Here is a 23470-nt window from a genome sequence, read left to right on the forward strand (position 1 = left end):
AATTTCTTCACCCAGAGAGTGGTGGGGGTCTGGAACTCACTGCCTGAAAGGGTGGTAGAGGCAGAAACCCTCACCACATTTTAAAAGTGCTTGTATGCGCACCTGAAGTGCCGTAACCTACAGGGCTACGGACCGAGAGCTGGAAAGTGGGGTTAGGCTGGGTAGCTGTTTGTCGGCCGTCGTGGACTCGATGGGCCGAATGGCTTCCTTCCATGCTGTAACTTTCTCTGATAGCACTTCACCGTCTATTAATCCTGTGTTCACACAGCGAAGGGGGTCCTTGCACTTGTTTTGGAAGGAGGGCCACAGATCAATGTAGTGCTCAGTGCTAACCAGACGCAAGAACATCAAAATTAGGAGCAGGAGTAAGCCATGCTACCCTTCAAGCCTGCTCCACCATTCAATAAGATCATGGGTGAACTTCTATCTCAACTCCACTTTCCCGCCCGATCTTCATATCCCTGGATTCCTGTAGAGTCCACTCAGCTTCCACAGCCCTTTGAGGCACAGAATTCCAAAGATTCACAACCCTCTGAGTGAAGAAATTCCATCTCATCTCGGTCTTAAATGGCCGACCCGTTTTCCTGAGACTATTCCCCCTAGTTTGAGACTATCCAGCCGGGGTAAACAACCTCTCAGCATCTACCACGCCAATCCACTCAGAATCTTATGTTTCAATGAAATCACCTCTCATTATTCTAAACTCCAGAGAATGTAGGCCTGCTCAATCTCTCCTCATACGACAGCCCTCCCATCCCAGGGATCAGTCTAGCGAACCTTCATTGCACCATCTCAAAGGCAAGTATATCCTTCCTCGGATAAGGAGGGAGACCAAAACTGTGCACAGTACTCCAGGTGTGGTCTCACCAAAGTCCTGTACAATTGCAGTGAGACTTCCTTACTCTTGTACTCCAACCCCCTTACCATAAAGGCCAACATGCCATTTGCTTTCCTGATTCCTTGCATGTTATCTCTCTGTGTTTCCTGTAGAAGGACACCCAGATCTCTCTAAATACCAACATTTAATAGTTTCTCACAATTTAAAAAATATTCTGTTTTTCTCTTCTTCCTACCAAAGTCAATAATAAGAACGTAAACATAAGAACATAAGAATTAGGAACAGGAGTAGGCCATCTAGCCCCTCGAGCCTGCTCCGCCATTCAACAAGATCATGGCTGATCTGGCCGTGGACTCAGCTCCACTTACCCGCCCGCTCCCCATAACCCTTAATTCCCTTATTGGTTAAAAATCTATCGAAATGTGATTTGAATACATTCAATGAGCTAGCCTCAACTGCTTCCTTGGGCAGAGAATTCCACAGATTCACAACCCTCTGGGAGAAGAAATTCCTTCTCAACTCGGTTTTAAATTGGCTCCCCTGTATTTTGAGGCTGTGCCCCCTAGTTCTAGTCTCCCCGACCAGTGGAAACAACCTCTCTGCCTCTATCTTGTCTATCCCTTTCATTATTTTAAATGTTTCTATAAGATCACCCCTCATCCTTCTGAACTCCAACGAGTAAAGACCCAGTCTACTCAATCTATCATCATAAGGTAACCCCCTCATCTTCGGAATCAGCCTAGTGAATCGTCTCCAAAGCTAGTATATCCTTCCTTAAGTAAGGTGACCAAAACTGCACGCAGTACTCCAGGTGCGGCCTCACCAATACCCTATACAGTTGCAGCAGGACCTCCCTGCTTTTGTACTCCATCCCTCTCGCAATGAAGGACAACATTCCATTCGCCTTCCTGATTACCTGCTGCACCTGCAAACTAACTTTTTGGGATTCATGCACAAGGACCTCCAGGTCCCTCTGTACCTCAGCATGTTGTAATTTCTCCCCATTCAAATAATATTCCCTTTTACTGTTTTTTTTCCAAGGTGGATGACCTCACACTTTCCAACATTGTATTCCATCTGCCAAACCTTAGCGCATTCGCTTAACCTATCTAAGTCTCTTTGCAGCCTCTCTGTGTCCTCTACACAACCCGCTTTCCCACTAATCTTTGTGTCATCTGCAAATTTTGTTACACTACACTCTGTCCCCTCTTCCAGGTCTTCTATGTATATTGTAAACAGTTGTGGTCCCAGCACCGATCCCTGTGGCACACCACTAACCACCGATTTCCAACCCGAAAAGGACCCATTTATCCCGACTCTCTGCTTTCTGTTAGCCAGCCAATTCTCTATCTATGCTAATACATTTCCTCTGACTCCGCGTACCTTTATCTTCTGCAGTAACCTTTTGTGTGGCACCTTATCGAATGCCTTTTGGAAATCTAAATACACCACATCCATCGGTACACCTCTATCCACCATGCTCATTATATCCTCAAAGAATTCCAGTAAATTAGTTAAACATGATTTCCCCTTCATGAATCCATGTTGCGTCTGCTTGAATGCACTATTCCTATCTAGATGTCACGCTATTTCTTCCTTAATGATAGCTTCAAGCATTTTCCCCACTACAGATGTTAAACTAACCGGCCTATAGTTACCTGCCTTTTGTCTGCCCCCTTTTTTAAACAGAGGCGTTACATTAGCTGCTTTCCAATCCGCTGGTACCTCCCCAGAGTCCAGAGAATTTTGGTAGATTATAACGAATGCATCTGCTATAACTTCTGCCATCTCTTTTAATACCCTGGGATGCATTTCATCAGGACCAGGGGACTTGTCTACCTTGAGTCCCATTAGCCTGTCCAGCACTACCAGTGACAGTGATTGTCTCAAGGTCCTCCCTTCCCATATTCCTGTGACCAGCAATTTTTGGCAATAACCTCACATTAAAAAGGTTGGTGAGAAAGGGTAGAAATTATAATTACACTTCCACATTATTTACGTGCACGGAAAGTCAACAGATCATTTTCATACATTTGTGTTGTAAACATCGCCGGCTTTTACACACTGCTCCCACACTCAAATAAACCAAAAGGCGACAGAATACTTCAACTCAGAGGGGCAGCTTCATCCCGGCCCCCACCCCACCCCCCCTACCCCCCCACCCTCCCCCATTTCCCGCACCCCCACCTGGCCCCCACCCCATGCCCTCCCCCAGTCCCCGCACCCCCACCCTCCCCTGTCCCACACCACCTTCCCCGGCCCCCACCCCCACCCGGTCCCCGCCCCACCTCACCCTCCCCCGGCCCTGCGCCCCCGGCCCCACCCTCCCCCGGCCAGCGCGCACCCCCCCCCACCCCACCCTCCCTTCGGCCCCCACCCTCACCCTTCCCCGGCCCCCACCCCACCCCGGCACCCCCCCCCCCACCTTCCCCCAGCTCACCCTCCCCCGGCATCCCCGGCCCCCACCCCACCCTACCCCCAGCCCCTCCACCCTCCCCCAGTCCCCGCACCCCCACCCCACCCTCCCCTGCTTAACCCCCCCTTCCCTCACCCCTCCCCCCTCCCCACCTACCGCCGACCCACTCGCCCCCACCCCCCCCCACCCAACTGCCCCTCCCCACCTTCCCACACCCCACCCAACTGCCCCTCCCCATGCGCCCCCACCCAGCAGCCCTTTTCCCACCCTCCTGCCTGCCCTCGCTCGCCCAGCCGCCCACTCCCCACCCACCTCCGCCCCATCCAGCCTCGCCCAACTGCCCCGCCCCCATTGCTCTCGCCCCTCCCCACCGCCCTCGCCCCACTTGCTCTCACCCAACCATCCCCTCCCCACACGCCCTCACCCAAACCCGCCCCACCCACCCCCAGCATCGCCCTTGCCCCACCACACCCATGCCCAATCCCGCGCTCCCCCCTCTCCCCCACCCCCACCGGGGGCAGAGCTCTGCCATCAAGGTCTAAACATAATGATGTCTTGAATTCTTAACCCAGATCACACCAGCCTTTCGCTGTTACAGACAATGAGCGATTATCAACAGATAGCCTGACGGAGATCGGAGCTTTTGTTCAGGAAAAGTGTCCCTCACCTTCTCCAGCTGGTATCAGGTGGGGGCGACAGATAGATCGAACCATAGGGACAGCTGTCTGCGTGCTGTGGAGTCAAGGAAACTTCAGGGAACAAGAACGGATTCTGCAACAAACTTTTAAACTGTGCAGAAAATTAAATATTTTACACAGAGCTCCAATCCTGTGGAGCAAAACGTACTGCAGTAAGAACCCACTTAAAACCTTGGCGTACTCTTTGAACCTGAATTTCCGACCTAATATCCTTCCCCTCATCTCGACTTCAGTAACACCGCCCGACTCCGCCCCCTATCTCGGCTCTTCGGAAGGCTACTATTGAATCTGTATCCACCACTCTATCAGGCAGGTTAATCCTAACCACTCGTTGCATAAAAAGTCTTTCCTTATGTCGCCACTGGTTCTTCTGCCAATCATCTTAAACCTGTGCCCCCTGGTTATCGACCCTTCAGCCACTGGAAATGGTCTCTCTTTATTTATTCTATCTAAACGCTTCATGAGTTTAAACACCTCCATCAAGTCTCCTCTTAGCCTTCGATGATCTAAGGAGAACCACCCCAGCTTCCCTAATCTATCCACATAACTGTAATCCTTCATCCCTGGAACCATTCTAGGAAATCTCTCTGTACCCTCGCCAAAGACTTCATGCTCTCCCTACAGTGTGGTGCCCAGAATTGGACACAATACTCCAGCAGGAGCTGAACTAGTGTTTTATAGAGGTTTGGTATAACTTCTTGGCTTATGTGCTCTATGACTATTTATAAAGCCCAGGATCCTGTGTACTTTGTTAACTGCTTTGTTAACCAGGCCTGCCATCTTCAAAGATTTGTGCACAAGCACCCCCAGGTCTCTCTCCTCTTGTACCCCCTATAAAATTGTAAACATTTATTGTACTGTTTCTCCTCATTCTGTTGCGTGGGCCCTAAACTCTGGAATTCCCTCCCTAAACCTCTCCGCCTCTCTATCCTCTTTTAAAATACTCCTTAAAACCTACTTACTTGACCACCTGCCCTAATACCTCTCTGTGGCTCGGTGTTAAATGTTATTTGATAACACACCTGTGAAGCACCTTGGGATGTTTTACTACGTTAAAGGCGCTACATAAATATAAGTTGTTGTCAAGCCAATCATTAGATTTATATTATGTCATGATGTCAATTTCGTGTGCACAGGTCAATACCATCAAGGAAACTTCAGAGAACAGAACGGATTCCGCAACAAACTGTTAAACTGTGCAGAAAATTAAATATTTTACACAGAGCTCCAATCCTGCGGAGCAATACGTACTGCAGTAAGAACCCACTTAACACAAGACTTTGCCAATAATCCTTAAAATTATACAGCTCGTATCAAGGGCTTCATACAGCGAAACACATTGAAATTATATTGAGGTGCATGACCACATAATGTTTCTTTTGGAGGGCAGAATGTTGGTTAGGAAATGGAGATAGTCTTTCCCTTGAAAACATTCCCTGCTGGAAAACTGAGATGCTCGGATCAGCTCAGAGGCCAGACACCGAAGGTCTTCAGGAGTCGAACCCAACACGTTGAAGCAAGGCGACTTTTCTAACCCTGCTTGTGAGGTTTTACCTGGTAGACTCAGTGAGAGATCCTCACCACAGCTCTTTTTCCTCTATGCTTCATGCTCTGGACCACATTTCAGCATCCACACCACACTGACAGAAGAAGGATATCTGACGCCCGTGTTTGTCCACAGGAATGGCACGGCGGTGCGGTGAGCCCAGTCGGTTTCTGTCCCTGTAGACTCGGTCGACCAACCCGTGATGCCTGGTCGATCTACTCGTGTCCAAGGCAGACGACTGGAATGGAGTCTGCAACACAAACAGGGCGAGACCTTCAGCATTGTGCACACCTGATTCAGACATGCTGCACTCTGCACATCTAGTCCGAGTTCAGAATTGCCTTTTGTTTTAGCAGGACTAACAGTGCAGCGTTTTGTCTTTTACACGTCAATACTTATCCCAGACTTTGCCCCTGGTGTTAAGTTTCACCAGATGGTGGGCCCAGCAGTTTGCTATAAACCCGGTAGATCGTTGCAGCACGCCTGGAGCCAATGCTGGGTCTTGCAGTGTGCATGTTTAGACAAGTCCATCAGGGGAGGTTAACACACAGAGCATGCACTTCATTGTGATCAGTAAACAGGAACACTGGCTATTTCCCCCACTCCTGAGCCCAGGGACACCGAGACCCACCAACAGCAGGCAGAGAAGGACGCTCTGCACTTGTGGCCATGTTTCTGAAAGCCAATGGCGCAGACTGCCAGTGGTCAGACATTGGATGGAATTGGAGTGAGGCCCCCTGCCTGCTTCAATGTCTGGCATGGAGTGGGGGGGGGGGTGGGGTGGAGACTAGAGGAGATTGAGAATAACTTTGACGAGGAATATTGAAAGATCTACACTAGAAACAGTAACTCTGTTTCTCGCTCCACAGATGCTGCCTGACCCGCTGAGTACTTCCAGCATTTCCTGTTTCTAATTCAGATTTCCAGCATCTGCAGTATTTTGCTTTTGTTGCAGTCAAGCTTACTTGGTTACTAATCGACCCAAACAGGAATTCGATACAAGCGGGGGTTGTTTTATTTTCTTCCTGGCCTCCCACACTGTGCCTCTACTCCAGTGCGTGGACTCATCGCTACTCCTCAGTCGCTCCCCGGCAAAGAGGCAGGGCTGCTGCATCCCCCACAGTGCGACTGAAGAGATCCGGTTAAATCTACAGTAAGTGGCCCTTTTCGCACCATGGATAATGGGCCAGCCCAAGGGGCACCTATTGCTGTGAGGGTGGTGCTGATTCCCTGCACTGATACTGGCCGCTGAGTGACCCAGCAAACAAGCTGAGAAATAGAGGCAAAAGTGTGCAAAGCAACAACTCGCTTAGCGGCAGCGTCTGTACACGGGGAGATTCACGCTGTCCCTCACAACCTCATCATCATAGGCAGTCCCTCGAATCGAGGATGACCTGCTTCCACACCAAAAAGGGATGAGTTCACAGGTGTTTCAGTGAAGGACCTGATATTCCAGGTTCCGAACTACATCCTGAAGGGTGGAAGATGCCTGTGGGTGGATTTTTTTTAACGTGTGTTGGCCGTTGCACACCAGCCACCACGCGGGCTTGACAGAGCTCGGTCTTGGTCTAGTGGCAAGGATTACCCAAGACGACTGGAGACCTGCTCTGCTGCACGGACCTATTGCACACACATATCGAAGTGTGGGCTGGCCCGTGCTACCCCTGGGCCCGAACTCGCACCTCTCCTGGGCCCCATCACATCCCTCCATAGTTTCTTGCCGCTCCTGCTGTATCTACCCATGCTCCAATCACTTATAACTCTCGGGTCAGAATCTTAAACCTGTGACGTCCCGAATGGAAACGTCTTATAGCGTGGACCCCTGTAGTCCTGCCCCGACATCAATCCTGCCTCACAGGGAACACTACATCACAACACCACTTCAGTCGGCTCTCTCCCCTGCTTGTGTTATGTCAGCTTAAATTCTGTTTGAAAACTGAAGGTTGTAGTCAGGTGATTTTAACAGTCAGTGATTTAGCTGATCAGTGACCAGAATACAGAGTCCATTAGCAACAGTCAGTCCATTACATGCTGCCCTAGTCCATGGTGGGTCAATAATCCAGCTCTGCTGCTTCCCCACAACACAAATCCAGGGCCGGCTTTGAGTGGAGACCAGACTCAGCCCTGTCAGCAGGGGTCATTGCATCAATGCCCGAGAATCCAGAGACTCTCAACTCCATTTCCTCTGCACTTGATCAAGAGCAGCATTGGCACAGAGCTGGGTGCAGTTTAGCTGACGGGCATGCGGTCAGGTGGCACAGGGAGATGAGGGTGTGTTGGTGGAATGTGGGAGGGACACACAAAACACAAAATATGGGGAGCTTTCGATTTAAAAAAAAAAAGGGGGCAATAATTATCTCCCTTTCTTCATATTCTGCTGCTGCCCCGGAGAGGGGTTAGTGACACACACACAGTGCATGACCAGTGCAGGATAGAATCAGAGAATGGTTACAGCACGGCAGAAGGCCATTCGGCCCATCGAGCCCGCGACGATTCTCAGCCGGTCCCACTCCCCCGCCCTTTCCCCGTAGCCCTGCAATTTTTTTTGCTTCAGATACTTATCCAACTCCCTTTTGAAGATTGAGTTTGCCTCCACCAACCTTTCCGGCAGTGCATACCAGATCTTAACTACTCGCTACGTAAATAATGTTTTTTCTTACATCGCCTTTGGTTCTTTTGCCAATCACCTTAAATCTGTGTCCTCTGGTTCCCGACCCTTCCACCAATGGGAACAGTTTCTCTCTCTCTACTCTGTCCAGACCCCTCATGATTTTGAACACCTCGATCAAATCTCCTCTCAACCTTCTCTGCTCCAAGGAGAACAACCCCAGCTTCTCCAGTCTATCCACGTAACTGAAGTCCCTCATTCCTGGAACCATTCTCGTCAATCTTTTCTGCTCCCTCTCTAAGGCCTTCACATCCTTCCTAAAGTGTGGTGCCCAGAATTGGACACAATACTCCCGTTGTGGCTGAACCAGTGCTTTATACAGGTTCATCATAATTTCCACACTTTTGTACTCTGTGCCTCTATTTATAAAGCCCAGGATCTCGTAAACCTTTTTAACTGCTTTCTTAACCTGCCCTGCCACCTTCAACGATTTATGCACACATATCCCCAGGTCTCTCTGTTCATGCACCCCCTTTAGGATTGTACATTTACTTTATATGTCCTCTCATTCTTTCTACCAAAATGCATCACCACATTTTTCTGCGTTAAATTTCATCTGTGACGTGCCCGCCCATTTCACCAGCCTGTCTATGTCTTCCTGAAGTCTATCATTACCCTCCTCACTGTTCACTATACTTCCAAGTTTTGTGTCATCTGCAAATTTTGAAATTATGCCCTGTACACCCAAGTCCAAGTCATTAATATATATTAAGAAAAGCAGTGTCCCAGTACCGACCCCTGGGGAACACCACTGTATACCTTCCTCCTGTCCGAAAAACAACCGTTCACCACTACACTCTGCTTCCTGTCACTGAGCCCATTCCGTATCCAGGCTGCCACTGTCCATTATTCCATGGGCTTCAGCTTTGCTGGCAAGTCTATTATGTGGCACTTTGTTGAACACCTTTTGGACATCCATGTACACTATGGGGCGAGTTCCTCAGTCAGAGGAGTTAGTGACAGACACGCAGTAAGTGACCAGCACAGGATGGGACCAGTTCCTCAGTGCCCTTGTACCCTTTAATCACTCGCTGTGAATTGTTTTATTAATTCTTAATAAAATCTCTCCTCTTCTCCCCAAGAGTAAATCTTACTGCAAACTAAAAGCTCCCATCTCCAGACAGTATGCAACTGACAAGTGATCAGATATTCCCATTGGGCAACCCATTGCAATGGCAGCACAGCCAACTATCAATTACCTGCTCATGTCCCACTGGCTCAGACAGGAGAGCAGATGCTGTAAATGCAGTAATCCAGGATATTGGGAGCTGAACCCTAACCCCCAACTTTCATTTTGCTGAGGAACAGTGTACTTGCTACAGATCTGTAGAGACCATAGCGAGATAACGCTGGTCTTTAGACCCTCCTGTATTAATACTGAGTGGGTGCGACACAGAAGCAGACTTTGTATGGGACTCTTTATAAGATTTTGCATCCGTGGTGAATTGAGAGGTTTTAAAATTCTGATTCAATCTCCACCTCACTATTTGCCGCTGTATTGTGAGAATTCGGACCACAGGTAAGCTCAGAATAATCTTCTGATTGGGATGGCCTGTGCAAAGCATTAACCCCGCCCTGTGTCCTTTCTGTTTCCAATGTCGAGGAAGCTGCTGTGTATTTTGCGGTTTTATTTCCGGTATTTGTGTTTTTTTCTTGTTAAACCTAAAGATAAACTCACCTGGAAAGGGAGGTCGAGAACGGTGCTCCCAATCTGATTGACGTTGGGAAGGGAACCTCCGTAGTACTGGCCCCGGCCCTGCCCCAGCTGTAAATACTGAGATTTCTGCAACTGTAACTGAGAACAAAGAAAAACAGGTTCATTACAAACAAACCAATGGAAGCCGAGACACTGGCCACGGAACCTGCCACAACCTCTCTGGGCACGATATGTCAGCGTGACGAGTATCACGTGCCAACACCACCAGCGGCCACAGCACAGACAGCTACTGCTCACACTAAAACAGAATAAAACTCACCGAACATTACACAGCATAAAAACAGCAACCGGAGAAGATAACTGGGCTAAAAGGGTTAAATTACAAGGGCATGTTGCATAGACCAGGCTTGTATTCGCTGGAGTATTAGTGGCATAGGAAGTAGTGCAACGGCAGCATAACGTTACAAAGAGACTTTAATCGATTAAGTGAGTGGGCAAACCTGTGGCAGATGGAGTTCAATGCAGGTAAGTGTGAGGTCATCCATTGTGGACCAAAAAAGGATAGATCCGAGTATTATTTAAATGGTGAAAAGCTCGGAACAGTGGTGGCCCAAAGAGACTGAGGTGTCCGTGCACACCGATCACTGAAATGTAGTACAGTATATAAAAACAGAAAACGCTAGAAACACTCAGCACATCAGGCAGCATCTGTGGAGAGAGAAACAGAGTTAACGTTCCAGGTCGATGATCCTTCGTCAGAACTGGAAAAAGTTAGAGATGTAACAGATTTTAAGCAAGTGCAGGGACAGGGAAAGGAGGAGGGGAGGAAAGAACAAAAAGGAAGGTCTGAGAGGGGTGGCAGGCAGAAGTGATTAAATGATAAAGGGGCGATGGAAGGCAAAAGGAGAAGGTAATGGGACAAGTAAAGAAACAAAAGTAGGGTCTAGATAGGGTGTAAATGGGAATGACAGAATCAGCAACAGCTGCCAGCTGAAAAAATAGGGGCAGAGGTTACGCTCTGAAATTGTTGAACTCGATGTTGAGTCCAGAAGGCTGTAAAGTGCCTAACTGAAAGATGAGGTGCCGTTCCTCGAGCTTATGCTGAGCTCCGTTGGAACAGTGTAGGAGGCCAAGGACAGAGAGGTCAGAGTGGGAGTGGAGCAGGGAATTAAAGTGACAGGCGACTGGATGCTCAGGACCACGCTTATGGAATGAATGGGGTGTTCCTCAAAGCCGTCAATGTAGAGGAGACCGCATCGTGAGCAGCAAATACAGCATAGCAAATTGAAAGAAGTACAAATAAATCATTGTTTCACTTGGAAGGAGTGTTTGGGGCCCTGGACAGTGGGATGAAAGGAGATAAAAGGGCAGGTGTTGCACGGGAAGGTGGCGTGAGGAGGGGAGGGGTTGTTGGGGGTGATTGAGGCGTGGATCAGGGTGTCGCGGAGGGAGCGGTCCCTTCGGAATGCTGAAAGGGGAAGGGAAGATATATTTGGTGGTGGGGTCACGCTGAATGTGGCGGAAATGGTGAAGGATGACACCCGCTGAAGTCATTGAAAGTTGGCATGCAGGTACAGCAGGCGGCGAAGGCGGCAAATGGCATGTTGGCCTTCATAGCGAGAGGATGTGAGTATAGGAGCAGGGAGGTCTTACTACAGTAAGGCCACACCTTGAATATTGTGTACAATTTTGGTCTCCTAATCTGAGGAAGGACGCTCTTGCTATTGAGGGAGTGCAGCAAAGGTTCAGCAGACTGATTCCCGGGATGACGGGACTGACATAAGAAGACAGACTGGATCGACTAGGCTTATATTCACTGGAATTTAGATGAATGAGAGGGGATCTCATAGAAACATGTAAAATTCTGATGGGATTGGACAGGTTAGACGCAGGAAGAATGTCCCCGATGTTGGGGAAGTCTAGAACCAGGGGTCACAGTCTAAGGATAAGGGGTAAGCCATTTAGGACCGAGATGAGGAGAAACTTCTTCACTCGAGAGAGTTGTGAACCTGTGGACTTCTCTACCACAGAAAGTTGTTGAGGCCAGTTCGTTAGATATATTCAAAAGGGAGTTAGATGTGGCTCTTACGGTTAAAGGGATCAAGGGGTATGGAGAGAAAGCAGGAATGGGGTACTGAAGTTGCATGATCAGCCATGATCATATTGAATGGTGGTACAAGCTCAAAGGGCCGAATGGCCTGCTCCTGCACCTATTTTCTATGTTTCTATGAATGTGGAAGCTGGTGGAGTGAAAGGGGAACCCCATCGTGGTTCTGGGTGAGGGCAGAAGTGCGGGAACTGGAACGGACACGGTCGAGGGCCGTGTCCACCACGGAGGAGGGGAATCCTTGGTTGAGGAAAAAGGAAGACATATCAAAAAAATTAATACGGAAAGTGGTGTTGTCAGAACAGATATGACGGAGAAACTGGGAGAGTAGAATGGAGTCCTTACAGGAAACAGGGTGGGAGGAAGTGTAGTCCAGGTAGCTGTGGGAATTAATGGGCTTTTAGTGAATGTTTGTCAATAACCTATCCCAGAAATTGAAACAGAGAAGTTGAGGAAGGGAAGGGAAGAGTCGGAGATGGACCATGTGAAGGTGAGGGAAGAGTGAAAATTGGAAGTGAAGTAAATGAAATTTTCCCGTTCTGGGCGGGAGTGGGAAACGGCACCGATACAGTCATCAATGTACCGGGAAAAAAGTGAGGTAGGGAACCTGAGTAGGTCTGGAATAAATGGTGTTCCACATATGCCACGAAAAGGCAGGCATAGCTAGGACCCATGCAGGTTCCCATAGCAACACCTTTCATTTGGAGGAAGTGAGTGGAGTGAAAGGAGAAGTTGCTCAATGTGAGAACAAGTTCAGCTAGGCGGAGGAGAGTGGTGGTGTACGGGGACTGGTTGGGCCTCTGTTCAAGGAAGGGGCGGAGCACCCTCAGACCATCCTGGTGGGGGATGGAGATGTAGGGAGATAGACAATAGGAGCAGTAGTAGGCCTTTCGGCCCTTCGAGTCTGCACCACCATTCAATATGATCATGGCTGATCCTCTATCTCAACACCATATTCCCGCTTTTCCCATACAAACATAGAAAATAGGAGCAGTAGTGGATGTCCCTCGTGAAAAGGAGACGGTTGGGGCCAGGAAACTGGAAACTGTTAAAGTAGCGGAGGACATCAGAAGAGTCGCGGATGTAGGTGGAAAGAGACTGGACATGGGGAGCAAAATGAGTCGGGATAGGACCTTCCCTTTTGTTTTTCCCTCCCCTCCCCCTTTCCCTGTCCCTGCACTTGCTTAAAATCAGTTTTAGCTATAACTTTTTCCAGTCCAGACAAAGCGTCACAGACGTGAAACATTAACTCCGTTTCTCTCTCTCCACAGACGCTGCCTGACCTGCTGAGTATTTCCAGCATTTTCTGCTTTATTTTAGATTTTCAGCATCCGCAGTATTTTACTTTTGTATTGAAATGTCATAATCAAGGTTCAAAAAAATAATCAAAAAGGTTAAAACAGGTTGAACCTTTCTTATCCAGAACCCTCGGGACCTGGCCTGTGCCAGATAAGGGATTTTTCCGGACGAGGGGTGGTCACGTTAAATTGGATGGTACAGATACTGAGCAAGGGGATATCGGGGCAGGCTGGCTTGTGGCTGGGAGTGAGGCAGAGAGATCGTGGGGGGCGGGGGGGTGGCTGTGGATCGAGGTCAGGCCAGCGATTGCGGGAGTTGGCAGCGAGGAAGGACTTCAATTTGTTCATGTTGGAGCGGTGCCGGACGAGGGGTCGTGCCGGATAAGGGAGTCCCGGATAAGGGACAACCAGAGGACTGGAATATAAAGGGAAGGAAGTTTTGTTACAGCTACACAAAGCCCTGGATAGACCACACCTGGAGCACTGAGTACAGGTCTGGGCACGGCACCTTAGGAAGGAATATATTGGTCTTGGAAGGAGCACAGCGCAGATTTACCAGAATGTTGCCAGGGCTCCAAGGGTTCGATTATAAGGAGAGATTACATAAACTAGGATTCCCTGGAATATTCAGAAGTTAGGAAACATTTCTTTACACAAAAAAGTGTGAAAAACTCTCCCATTAAAAAAGCAATAGATTAATAATTCTAAATATGGGATCAATAGATTTTTGGTAGCCCAGGGTCTGTTGGGATATGGAGCCAAGGTCAAGGATGGAGTTATGATGCAGATCAGCCAGGATCTGAGCTCTGTGCAGAGCTTGGACAATCTACTAATCAGAGTGGCAACAGGAATTTGGTGAAAATGGGAATTCGGAGAGAGTGGGAATTCGGAGAGAGTGGGAAGGAGGTGCTTAGTAATTTAAATCAAGGGGCAACAGTAAATATATAAATAATCAGAGTAATAATTAGGTAGAATGGGATTTTTTTTGAACAAAATGATGTGAAAGCTGAGATTCGTTGCCTGCAATTCCTGTGCCATGTGGGAACTCCAGGAAGTTTCATAGGAACATAAGAAATATGAGCAGGAGTCAGCCATTTGGCCCCTCGGGCCTGCTCCGCCATTCAATAAGATCATGGCTGATCTGATCTTGGCCTCAACTCCACTTCCCTGCCCGCTCCCCATAACCCTCGACTCCCTTATCATTCAAAAATCTGTCTATCTCCACCTTAGATATATTCAATGACCCAGCCTCCACAGCTCTATGGGGCGAAGAATTCCAAAGATTCAGACTGAACTCCAAGTCAGAGTCAACATCTTCACTGAGGTGTACGAAAGCATGGGCCTTACACTAAACATCCGTAAGATAAAGGTCCTCCACCAACCTGACCCCGCCACACAGCACTGCCCCCCCCCAGTCATCAAGATCCATGGCGCGGTCCTGGAAAACGTGGATCACGTTCCATACCTTGGGAGCTTATCATCAGCAAGGGCAGACCTTGGCGACGAGGTTCAACACCGCCTCCAGTGCGCCAGTGCAGCCTTCGGCCGCCTGAGGAAGAGAGTTTTTGAAGATCAGGCCCTCAAATCTGGCACCAAGCTTATGGTCTACAGGGCTGCAGTGATACCCGCCCTCCTATATGGCTCAGAGACGTGGACCATATACAATAGACACCTCAAATCGCTGGAGAAATACCACCAACGATGTCTCCACAAGATCCTGCAAATCCCCTGGGAGGGCAGATACATCAACGTCAGTGTTCTCGATCAGGCCAACATCCCCAGCATCGAAGCACGAACCACAATCAACCAGCTCCATTGGGCGGGCCACATTGTCCGCATGTCTGACATGAGACTCCCAAAGCAAGCGCTCTACTCGGAACTCCTACACGGCAAGCGAGCCCCAGGTGGGCAGAGGAAACATTACAAGGACAACCTCAAAGCCTCCCTGGTAAAATGCAACATCCTCAACGACACCTGGGAGACCCTGGCCAAAGACCACCCTAAGTGGAGGAAGAGCATCCGGGAGGGAGCTGAGCACCTCGAGTCTCGTCGCCGAGAGCATGCAGAAATCAAGCGCAGGCAGCGGAAGGAGCGTGCGGCAAACCAGTCCCACCCACCCTTTCCTTCAACTATTGTTTGCCCCACCTGTGACAGAGGCTGTAATTCCCGTATTGGACTGTACAGTCACCTGAGAACGCACTTTTAGAGTGGAAGCAAGTCTCGATTTCGAGGGATTGCCTATGATAATGATATCTCTACCTTAAATATATTCAATGACCCAGCCTCCACAGCTCTCTGGGGCAGAGAATTCCAAAGATTCATGACCCTCCAAGAGACGGAATTCCTCCTTATCCCCATTTTAAATGGGCGACCCCTTATTCTGAAACTATGCTCCCTAGTTCTAGATTCCCCCACGAGGGAAAACATCCTCTCTGCATTTACCCTCATGAAAGCTGGGCCCAATAACCTCGTGGGAAGGTTAACTAGTGCTGTTCGGGAGGGTTTAGAAACATAGAAACATAGAAAATAGGTGCAGGAGTAGGCCATTCAGCCCTTCTAGCCTGCACCGCCATTCAATGAGTTCATGGCTGAACATGCAACTTCAGTACCCCCTTCCTGCTTTCTCGCCATACCCCTTGATCCCCCGAGTAGTAAGGACTTCATCTAACTCCCTTTTGAATATATTTAGTGAATTGGCCTCAACTACTTTCTGTGGTAGAGAATTCCACAGGTTCACCACTCTCCAGGTGACGAAGTTTCTCCGCATCTCGGTCCTAAATAGCTTACCCCTTATCCTCAGACTGTGACCCCTGGTTCTGGACTTCCCCAACATTGGGAACATTCTTCCTGCATCTAACCTGTCTAACCCCGTCAGAATTTTAAACGTTTCTATGAGGTCCCCTCTCATTCTTCTGAACTCCAGTGAATACAAGCCCAGTTGATCCAGTCAGTCCCACCATCCCGGGAATCAGTCTGGTGAATCTTCGCTGCACTCCCTCAATAGCAAGAATGTCCTTCCTCAAGTTAGGAGACCAAAACTGTACACAATACTCCAGGTGTGGCCTCACCAAGGCCCTGTACAACTGTAGCAACACCTCCCTGCCCCTGTACTCAAATCCCCTCGCTATGAAGGCCAACATGCCATTTACTTTCTTAATATAATATAAGAGCAGGGAGGTTATGCTTAAATTGTTTATACTTTGGTTCGGCCACAGCTGGAGTACTGCGTGCAGTTCTGGTCGCTGTATTATAGGAAGGATGTGATTGCACTCGAGAGGGTGCAGAGGAGATTTACTAGGATGCTGCCTGGAATGGAAAATCTTAGTTATGAGGACAGATTGAATAGGCTGGGTTTGTTCTCATTGGAACAGAGGAGATTGAGAGGAGACCTCATCGAGGTGTACAAAATATTGAGGGGCCTGCACATAATGAATAGTGAGGGTGTGTTTCCAGTGGTGGAGTGGTCTATTATGAGGGGCATAGTTTTAAGGTGGTGGGAGGAAGGTTTAGAGGTGATTTGAGGGGGGGCTTCTTTACGCAGAGGGTTGTGGGGATCTGGAAATTGCTGCCTGGAAGAGTGGTGGATGCAGAAACCCTCACCACTTTTAAGAGATGGTTGGATGGGCACTTAAAGTGCAGTAATCTGCAGGGTTACAGACCAAGAGCTGGTAATTGTGATTAAATTGGATGACCTTTTGTTGGATGGTGCAGATATAATGGTAAGTACTACAGGGAATAGAATATGGCCAGGGTGTGATCTCCAAGACTTGTGTCGATCACCCGGATAGGTCGGATTGGAATTTTTCCAGAGTTTTTCTCCCTAAATTGGCCTGGGTTTTTAATCTGGTTTTTTCCTCTCCCAGGAGATCACATGACTCTGGTTGGGGTGGAGTTTAGATGTTTTCAGTATAAGGTGTGTCGCAGTTGTGTGAGGTGTACTGGTTGGGCTTGGTGCTCTTTGCCTTTCCGTCATTGTTTATATGTTTATATGTAACCTTTAGGGCTGCTGACCATGGGCCGTGCGGCTCTTTGTCGGCCGGTGCGAGCACGATGGGCCGAAATGGCCTCCTTCTGCGCTGTAAATTTCTATGTTTCTAACCGCCTGCTGTACCTGCATGCCAACCTTCAATGACTGATGTACCATGACACCCAGGTCTCGTTGCATCTCCCCTTTTCCTAATCTGTCACCATTCAGATAATAGTCTGTCTCTCTGTTTTTACCACCAAAGTGGATAATCTCACATTTATCCACATTATACTTCATCTGCCATGCATTTGCCCACTCACCTAACCTATCCAAGTCACTCTGCAGCCTCATAGCATCCTCCTCGTAGCTCACACTGCCACCCAACTTAGTGTCATCCGCAAATTTGGAGATACTACATTTAATCCCCTCGTCTAAATCATTAATGTACAATGTAAACAGCTGGGGCCCCAGCACAGAACCTTGCGGTACCCCACTAGTCACTGCCTGCCATTCTGAAAAGTACCCATTTACTCCTACTCTTTGCTTCCTGTCTGACAACCAGTTCTCAATCCACGTCAGCACACTACCCCCAATCCCATGTGCTTTAACTTTGCACATTAATCTCTTGTGTGGGACCTTGTCAAAAGCCTTCTGAAAGTCCAAATATACCACATCTACTGGTTCTCCTTTGTCCACTTTACTGGAAACATCCTCAAAAAATTCCAGAAGATTTGTCAAGCATGATTTCCCTTTCACAAATCCATGCTGACTTGGACCTATCATGTCACCATTTTCCAAATGCGCTGCTATGACATCCTTAATAATTGATTCCATCATTTTACCCACTACTGAGGTCAGGCTGACCGGTCTATAATTCTGTTTTCTCTCTCCCTCCTTTTTTAAAAAGTGGGGTTATATTGGCTACCCTCCACTCCATAGGAACTGATCCAGAGTCAATGGAATGTTGGAAAATGACTGTCAATGCATCCGCTATTTCCAAGGCCACCTCCTTAAGTACTCTGGGATGCAGTCCATCAGGCCCTGGGGATTTATCGGCCTTCAATCCCATCAATTTCCCCAACACAATTTCCCAACTAATAAAGATTTCCCTCAGTTCCTCCTCCTTACTAGACCCTCTGACCCCTTTTATATCCGGAAGGTTGTTTGTGTCCTCCTTAGTGAATACCGAACCAAAGTACTTGTTCAATTGGTCTGCCATTTCTTTGTTCCCCGTTATGACTTCCCCTGATTCTGACTGCAGGGGACCTACGTTTGTCTTTACTAACCTTTTTCTCTTTACATACCTATAGAAACTTTTGCAATCCGCCTTAATGTTCCCTGCAAGCTTCTTCTCGTACTCCATTTTCCTTGCCCTAATCAAACCCTTTGTCCTCCTCTGCTGAGTTCTAAATTTCTCCCAGTCCCCAGGTTCGCTGCTATTTCTGGCCAATTTGTATGCCACTTCCTTGGCTTTAATACTATCCCTGATTTCCCCCGATAGCCACGGTTGAGCCACCTTCCCTCTTTTAGTTTACGCCAGACAGGAATGTACAATTGTTGTAGTTCATCCATGCGGTCTCTAAATGTCTGCCATTGCCCATCCATAGTCAACCCCTTAAGTATCATTCGCCAATCTATCCTAACCAATTCCCGCCTCATACCTTCAAAGTTACCCTTCTTTAAGTTCTGTTTAAGTTTAAACTAATTTGGCAGGGGATGAGCACCAGGATGAAACATTAGAGAGGAGAAACAAAGTACACAGAGGGTTGAGGGAGGCAAATAGCACTAAAGTAAAGAATAGTTCAGAAACAGGAGGCATGAGACAGGAGTCAACTGCAAACCAGTCTAAGATGGATGTAAATAAGGTTGGTGAGCTGCAGGCACAAGCCACCACATGGGACTATGACATAGTGGCAATAACAGAGACTTGGCTCAAAGGAGGGGAGGATTGAGAACACAATATTCCTGGCTTCAAGGTATTCAGTAAAGATAAGGAAGGAAAAAGGGAGGGGGGTGGCAGCATTGATCAAAGAAACTACCACAGCACTGGAAACTCGCGATGTAGTTGAGGTAGCAAGGACAGAATCTATTCGGTTAGAATTAAGGAATATATAAACTATTACGCTACTGGGTATATACTATAGGCCACCAAATAGTGGGAAGGAGATAGAGGAGCAAATTTTCAGGCAAATTACAGAAACTACAGAGTAGTGGTAATGGGAGACATTAATTATCCTAATATAGACTGGGATAGCAACAGTGCAAAGGGCAAAGACGGGCAGGAATTCTGGAAATGTGAACAAGAGAGGAGACAGTGCTGAATCCAGTTCTGGGGAATGAAGTGGGGCATGTTTCAGTTAGACAGCATTTGGGAAACAATCATCAAAATATCTCCAGGTTTAGTGCAGTTATGGAAAAGGATAAGCATAAAAATACTTAACTGCAACAGTGCTAACTTCAGTGAGTTGAAAAAGGATCTGGCTCAAATAAATTGGAATCAAAATTTAGTAGGCCAAACAGCAACAACCATGATCTTATTGAATGGCGGAGCGGGCTCGAAGGGCCGAATGGCCGACTCCTGCTCCTATTTCTTATGTTCTTATGTGCAAGTGAACAACGGGAGGTCTTCAAAAAGGAGATGGTTCGGGTGCAGAGTAGACACGTTCCCACGAGGGGGAAAGGAATGACATCCAAAGCTAGAGCTCCCTGGATGACTAAACAACAACAACTTGTATTTATATAGCGCCTTTAACGTATGAAACATCCCGAGGCACTTTACAGGAGTATTATAAGAAATTTGACATCGAGCCGCATAACTAGAAATTAGCGCAGGGCTTGGTCAAAGAGATAGCTTTTAAGGAACGTCTTGAAGGAGGAAAGAGAGGTAGAGAAGTAGAGAAGTAGAGAGGTAGAGAGGTTTAAGCAGGAAGTTCCAGAGCTGAGGGCCTCGGCAACAGAAGGCACGGCTACCGATAGTTGAGTGATTATAATCAGAGATGCTCAAGTGGGCAGAATTAGAGGGGCGCAGACATCTCAGGGGGTTGTGGGGCTGGAGGGGATGACAGAGATAGGGAGGGGCGAGGGCCATGGAAATAAGAATGAGAGTTTTGAAATAAAGATAAAGCTAGAGGTTAAAATAAGACAGAAAAAGGAGACTTATGATAAATATAAGGTTCATAATACTGTACAGAACCAAGCTGAATATATAAAGTATAGAGCAGATCTAAAAAAGGAAATAAGAGAGGCAGAGAGAGTGCATGAGAATGGGTTAGTGGCTATCATAAAAGGGAACCAAAAATTCTTTTCTAAGTCTTCTTTCTTCTTCTCTTCTTAGGCAGCCTCTCGGGGTCGAGGATTACTTGCTTCCATGCTAAAAACGAGTTCCCATGTGACTAATGAGTCCTATGCGGGACCTACAGTCTCTGTCACCGGTGGGGCAGACGGTGGTTGAAGGAACGGGTGGGTCTGGTGCTTGGCTTACCGTGCACTCCTTCCGCTGTTTATGCTTGGCTTCAGCTTGTTCTCAGCGATTAGACTCGAGGTGTTTTCCTCCACTTTGAGCGGTCTTGGGTCAGGGATTCCCAGATGTCGGTGGGGATGCTGCACTTTTTCAAGGAGGCTTTGAGAGTGTCCTTGAAGCGTTTCCTCTGCCCACCTGGGGCTCACTTGCCATGTCAGAGCTCCGAGTAGAGCGCTTGTTTTGGGAGTCTCGTATCAGGCATGCGGACGACGTGGCCTGCCCAACAGAGCTGATCGAGCGTGGTCAGTGTTTCGATGCTGGGGATGTTGGCCTGGCCGAGAACACTGATGTTGGTGTGCCGATCCTGCCAATAAATTTGCAGGATCTTGCGGAGGCAGCGTTGGTGGTACTTCTCCAGTGCTTTGAGGTGCCTGCTGTATATAGTCCACGTCTCTGAACCATATATGAGGGCAGGTATCACTACTGCCCTGTAGACCATGAGCTTGGTGCCAGGTTTGAGGTCCTGGTCTTCAAACACTCTCTTCCTCAGGCGACCGAAGGCTGCACTGGCGCACTGAAGGCAGTGTTGGACTTCGTCATCAATGTCAGCCCTTGTTGACAGTAGGCTCCCGAGGTATGGAAAATGGTCCACGTGGTTCAAGGCCTCGTCATGGATTTTGATAATCGGGGGAGCAGTGCTGTGTGGTGGGATCAGGTTGGTAGAGCACCTCTGTCTTATGGATGTTTAGTGAATGGCGGAACAGGCTCGAGGAGCTGAATGGCCTCCTGTTGCTGTGTTCCTATGACGGAGGGGCACCAGTAAATAGGGGATTGGGGAGGGACATCAGTAAATGGGGGGGATTGGGGAGGGACATCAGTAAATGGAGGGGATTGGGGAGGGACATCAGTAAATGGAGGGGATTGGGGAGGGACATCAGTAAATGGGGGATAGGGGAACCAGCCCACACTGTGTGCGCACTAGGTCAGTATTGCAGAGCAGGTCTCCAGTCGTCCTGGTTAACCCTTGCCACTGGATAAAGGCCTAGCTCTGTTGAGCCCGTGTGGTGGCTGATGTGCAACGGTCACCACACGTTAAAAAAAATCCACACACAGGCATCTTCCACCCCCTCAATTGGAGTTCAGGACTGGAACATCGGGTCCTTCATTGAAACATCTGTGAACTCTTGTGGAAGCAAGTCATCCTCGTTCGATGTTGATGTAAGGCCCATGCTCTCGTATGCCTCGTTGAAGGTGTTGACGACGGCTTGGAGTTCAGCCTCCAAGTGTGCACAGACGCAGGCGTTGCCTGCGTACTGTAATTCAATGACAGAGGATGGGACGACCTTGGATCTGGTCTGGAGGTGACGGAGGTTGAACAGTTTCCCGTTTGTTCTGAAGATTAGCTCCACTCCAGCGGGGAGCTTACTGAGGGTGAGATGGAACATTGCAGCAAAGAAGATCGAGACGAGCATTGGTGCCATGAGTACATAAATAGTAAAAGGGTAATCAAAGGAAGGGTGGGGCTGATTATGGACAAAAAAAAGATCTTCTTGTGGAGGCAGAGGGCATGACTAAGCTGCTAAACAAGTAATTTGCATCTGCCTTCACTAGAGAAGAGGATGCTGCCAATGTCACAGTAAAGGAAGAGTCAGTAGCGATATTAGATAGGATAAAAATAGATATAGGTTGGCAGACCTCAAAGTAGAAAAGTCACTCCGTCTATTTGGAATGCATCCCAGGTTACTGAAGGAAGTAAGGGTGGAAATTGCGGAGGCTCTGGCCACAATCTAAATATCGGATATGGGGGTGGTGCCGGAGAACGGGAGGATTGCAAATGTTCTGTTCAAAAAGGAGAGAAGGATAAAGCCAGCAACTACAGGCCAGTCATTCTGATGTCAGTGGTGGGGAAGCGTTTAGTGATAATATACCGGGACAAAATTAACTGGCATTTGAAAAGGTATGAGTCAATAAATGAACATCAGCAATGGATTTGTTAAAGACAAATCGTGTTTGACTAACTTTGAAGTAACGGAGAGGGTTGATGAGGGTAGTGCGGTTGATGGTGTGTACATGGACTTCCAAAAGCCATTTGACAAAGTACCACATAACAGACATGTTAGCAAAATGAAAGCCCATGGGATTAAAGGGACAGTGGCAGTTGTTGTTTGTTGAATACAAATTTGGCCAAGGGATAGAAAGCAGACAGTAGTGGTGAACGGTTGTTTTTCAGACTGGAGGGAAACCTACAGTGATGTCCCCAGGATCGATGTTGGGACTATCATCATCATAGGCGATCCCTCGAAGGAGGATGAATTGCTTCCACATGAGTTCACAGATGTTTCAATGAAGGACCCGATGTTCCAGTCCTGAACTCCAATTGAAGGGGTGGAAGATGCCAGTGTGTGGATTTTTTTAACGCATGGTGACCGTTGCACATCAGCCACCACACGGGCTTGACAGAGCTAGGCCTTTATCCAGTGGCAAGGATTAACCAGGACGGCTGGAGACCTGCTCTGCTGCATGGACCTAGTGCGCACACATATCGCAGTGCGGGCTGGTCCGTGTTGCCCGAGCCCTTGGCTCTTCTGGGCCCCGTATCCTCATTCGCCACACCTCCGCCACAATGTTCCAGGCCCGGCGCTCCAGCTCTATTTGTAGCCCCGACCTGCGGTGGTGTTCTCACACAGGTCGGGGCGGCCCACTGCTCTGTTTGATATACATTAATGATCTGGATTTGGGTATACTGGGTATAATTTCAAAGTTTGCAGATGACACAAAACTCAGAAAGGTAGTAAACAATGAGGAGGATAGTAAC

At 48.2% G+C, this 23470-nt stretch overlaps 1 protein-coding gene across 1 annotated transcript in view; it reads right to left on the reverse strand.

Moving 5' to 3' along the window:
• The window catches only part of LOC139229124 (CREB-regulated transcription coactivator 1-like), an 84592-nt gene that overhangs the window by 56837 nt on the left and 4285 nt on the right, over positions 1-23470 (reverse strand). Inside the window, exons 2-4 of the mRNA XM_070860785.1 lie at positions 9845-9961; positions 5611-5748; positions 3922-3983 (exon numbers count right to left, since the gene is read on the reverse strand). Of these exons, the coding sequence (XP_070716886.1) occupies positions 3922-3983; positions 5611-5748; positions 9845-9961 (317 nt within the window). The remainder of the gene's footprint in view (positions 1-3921; positions 3984-5610; positions 5749-9844; positions 9962-23470) is intronic.

Source organism: Pristiophorus japonicus, chromosome 18 (genome assembly GCF_044704955.1).
Source record: "Pristiophorus japonicus isolate sPriJap1 chromosome 18, sPriJap1.hap1, whole genome shotgun sequence".
In the NCBI taxonomy this organism is placed as follows: domain Eukaryota; kingdom Metazoa; phylum Chordata; class Chondrichthyes; family Pristiophoridae; genus Pristiophorus; species Pristiophorus japonicus.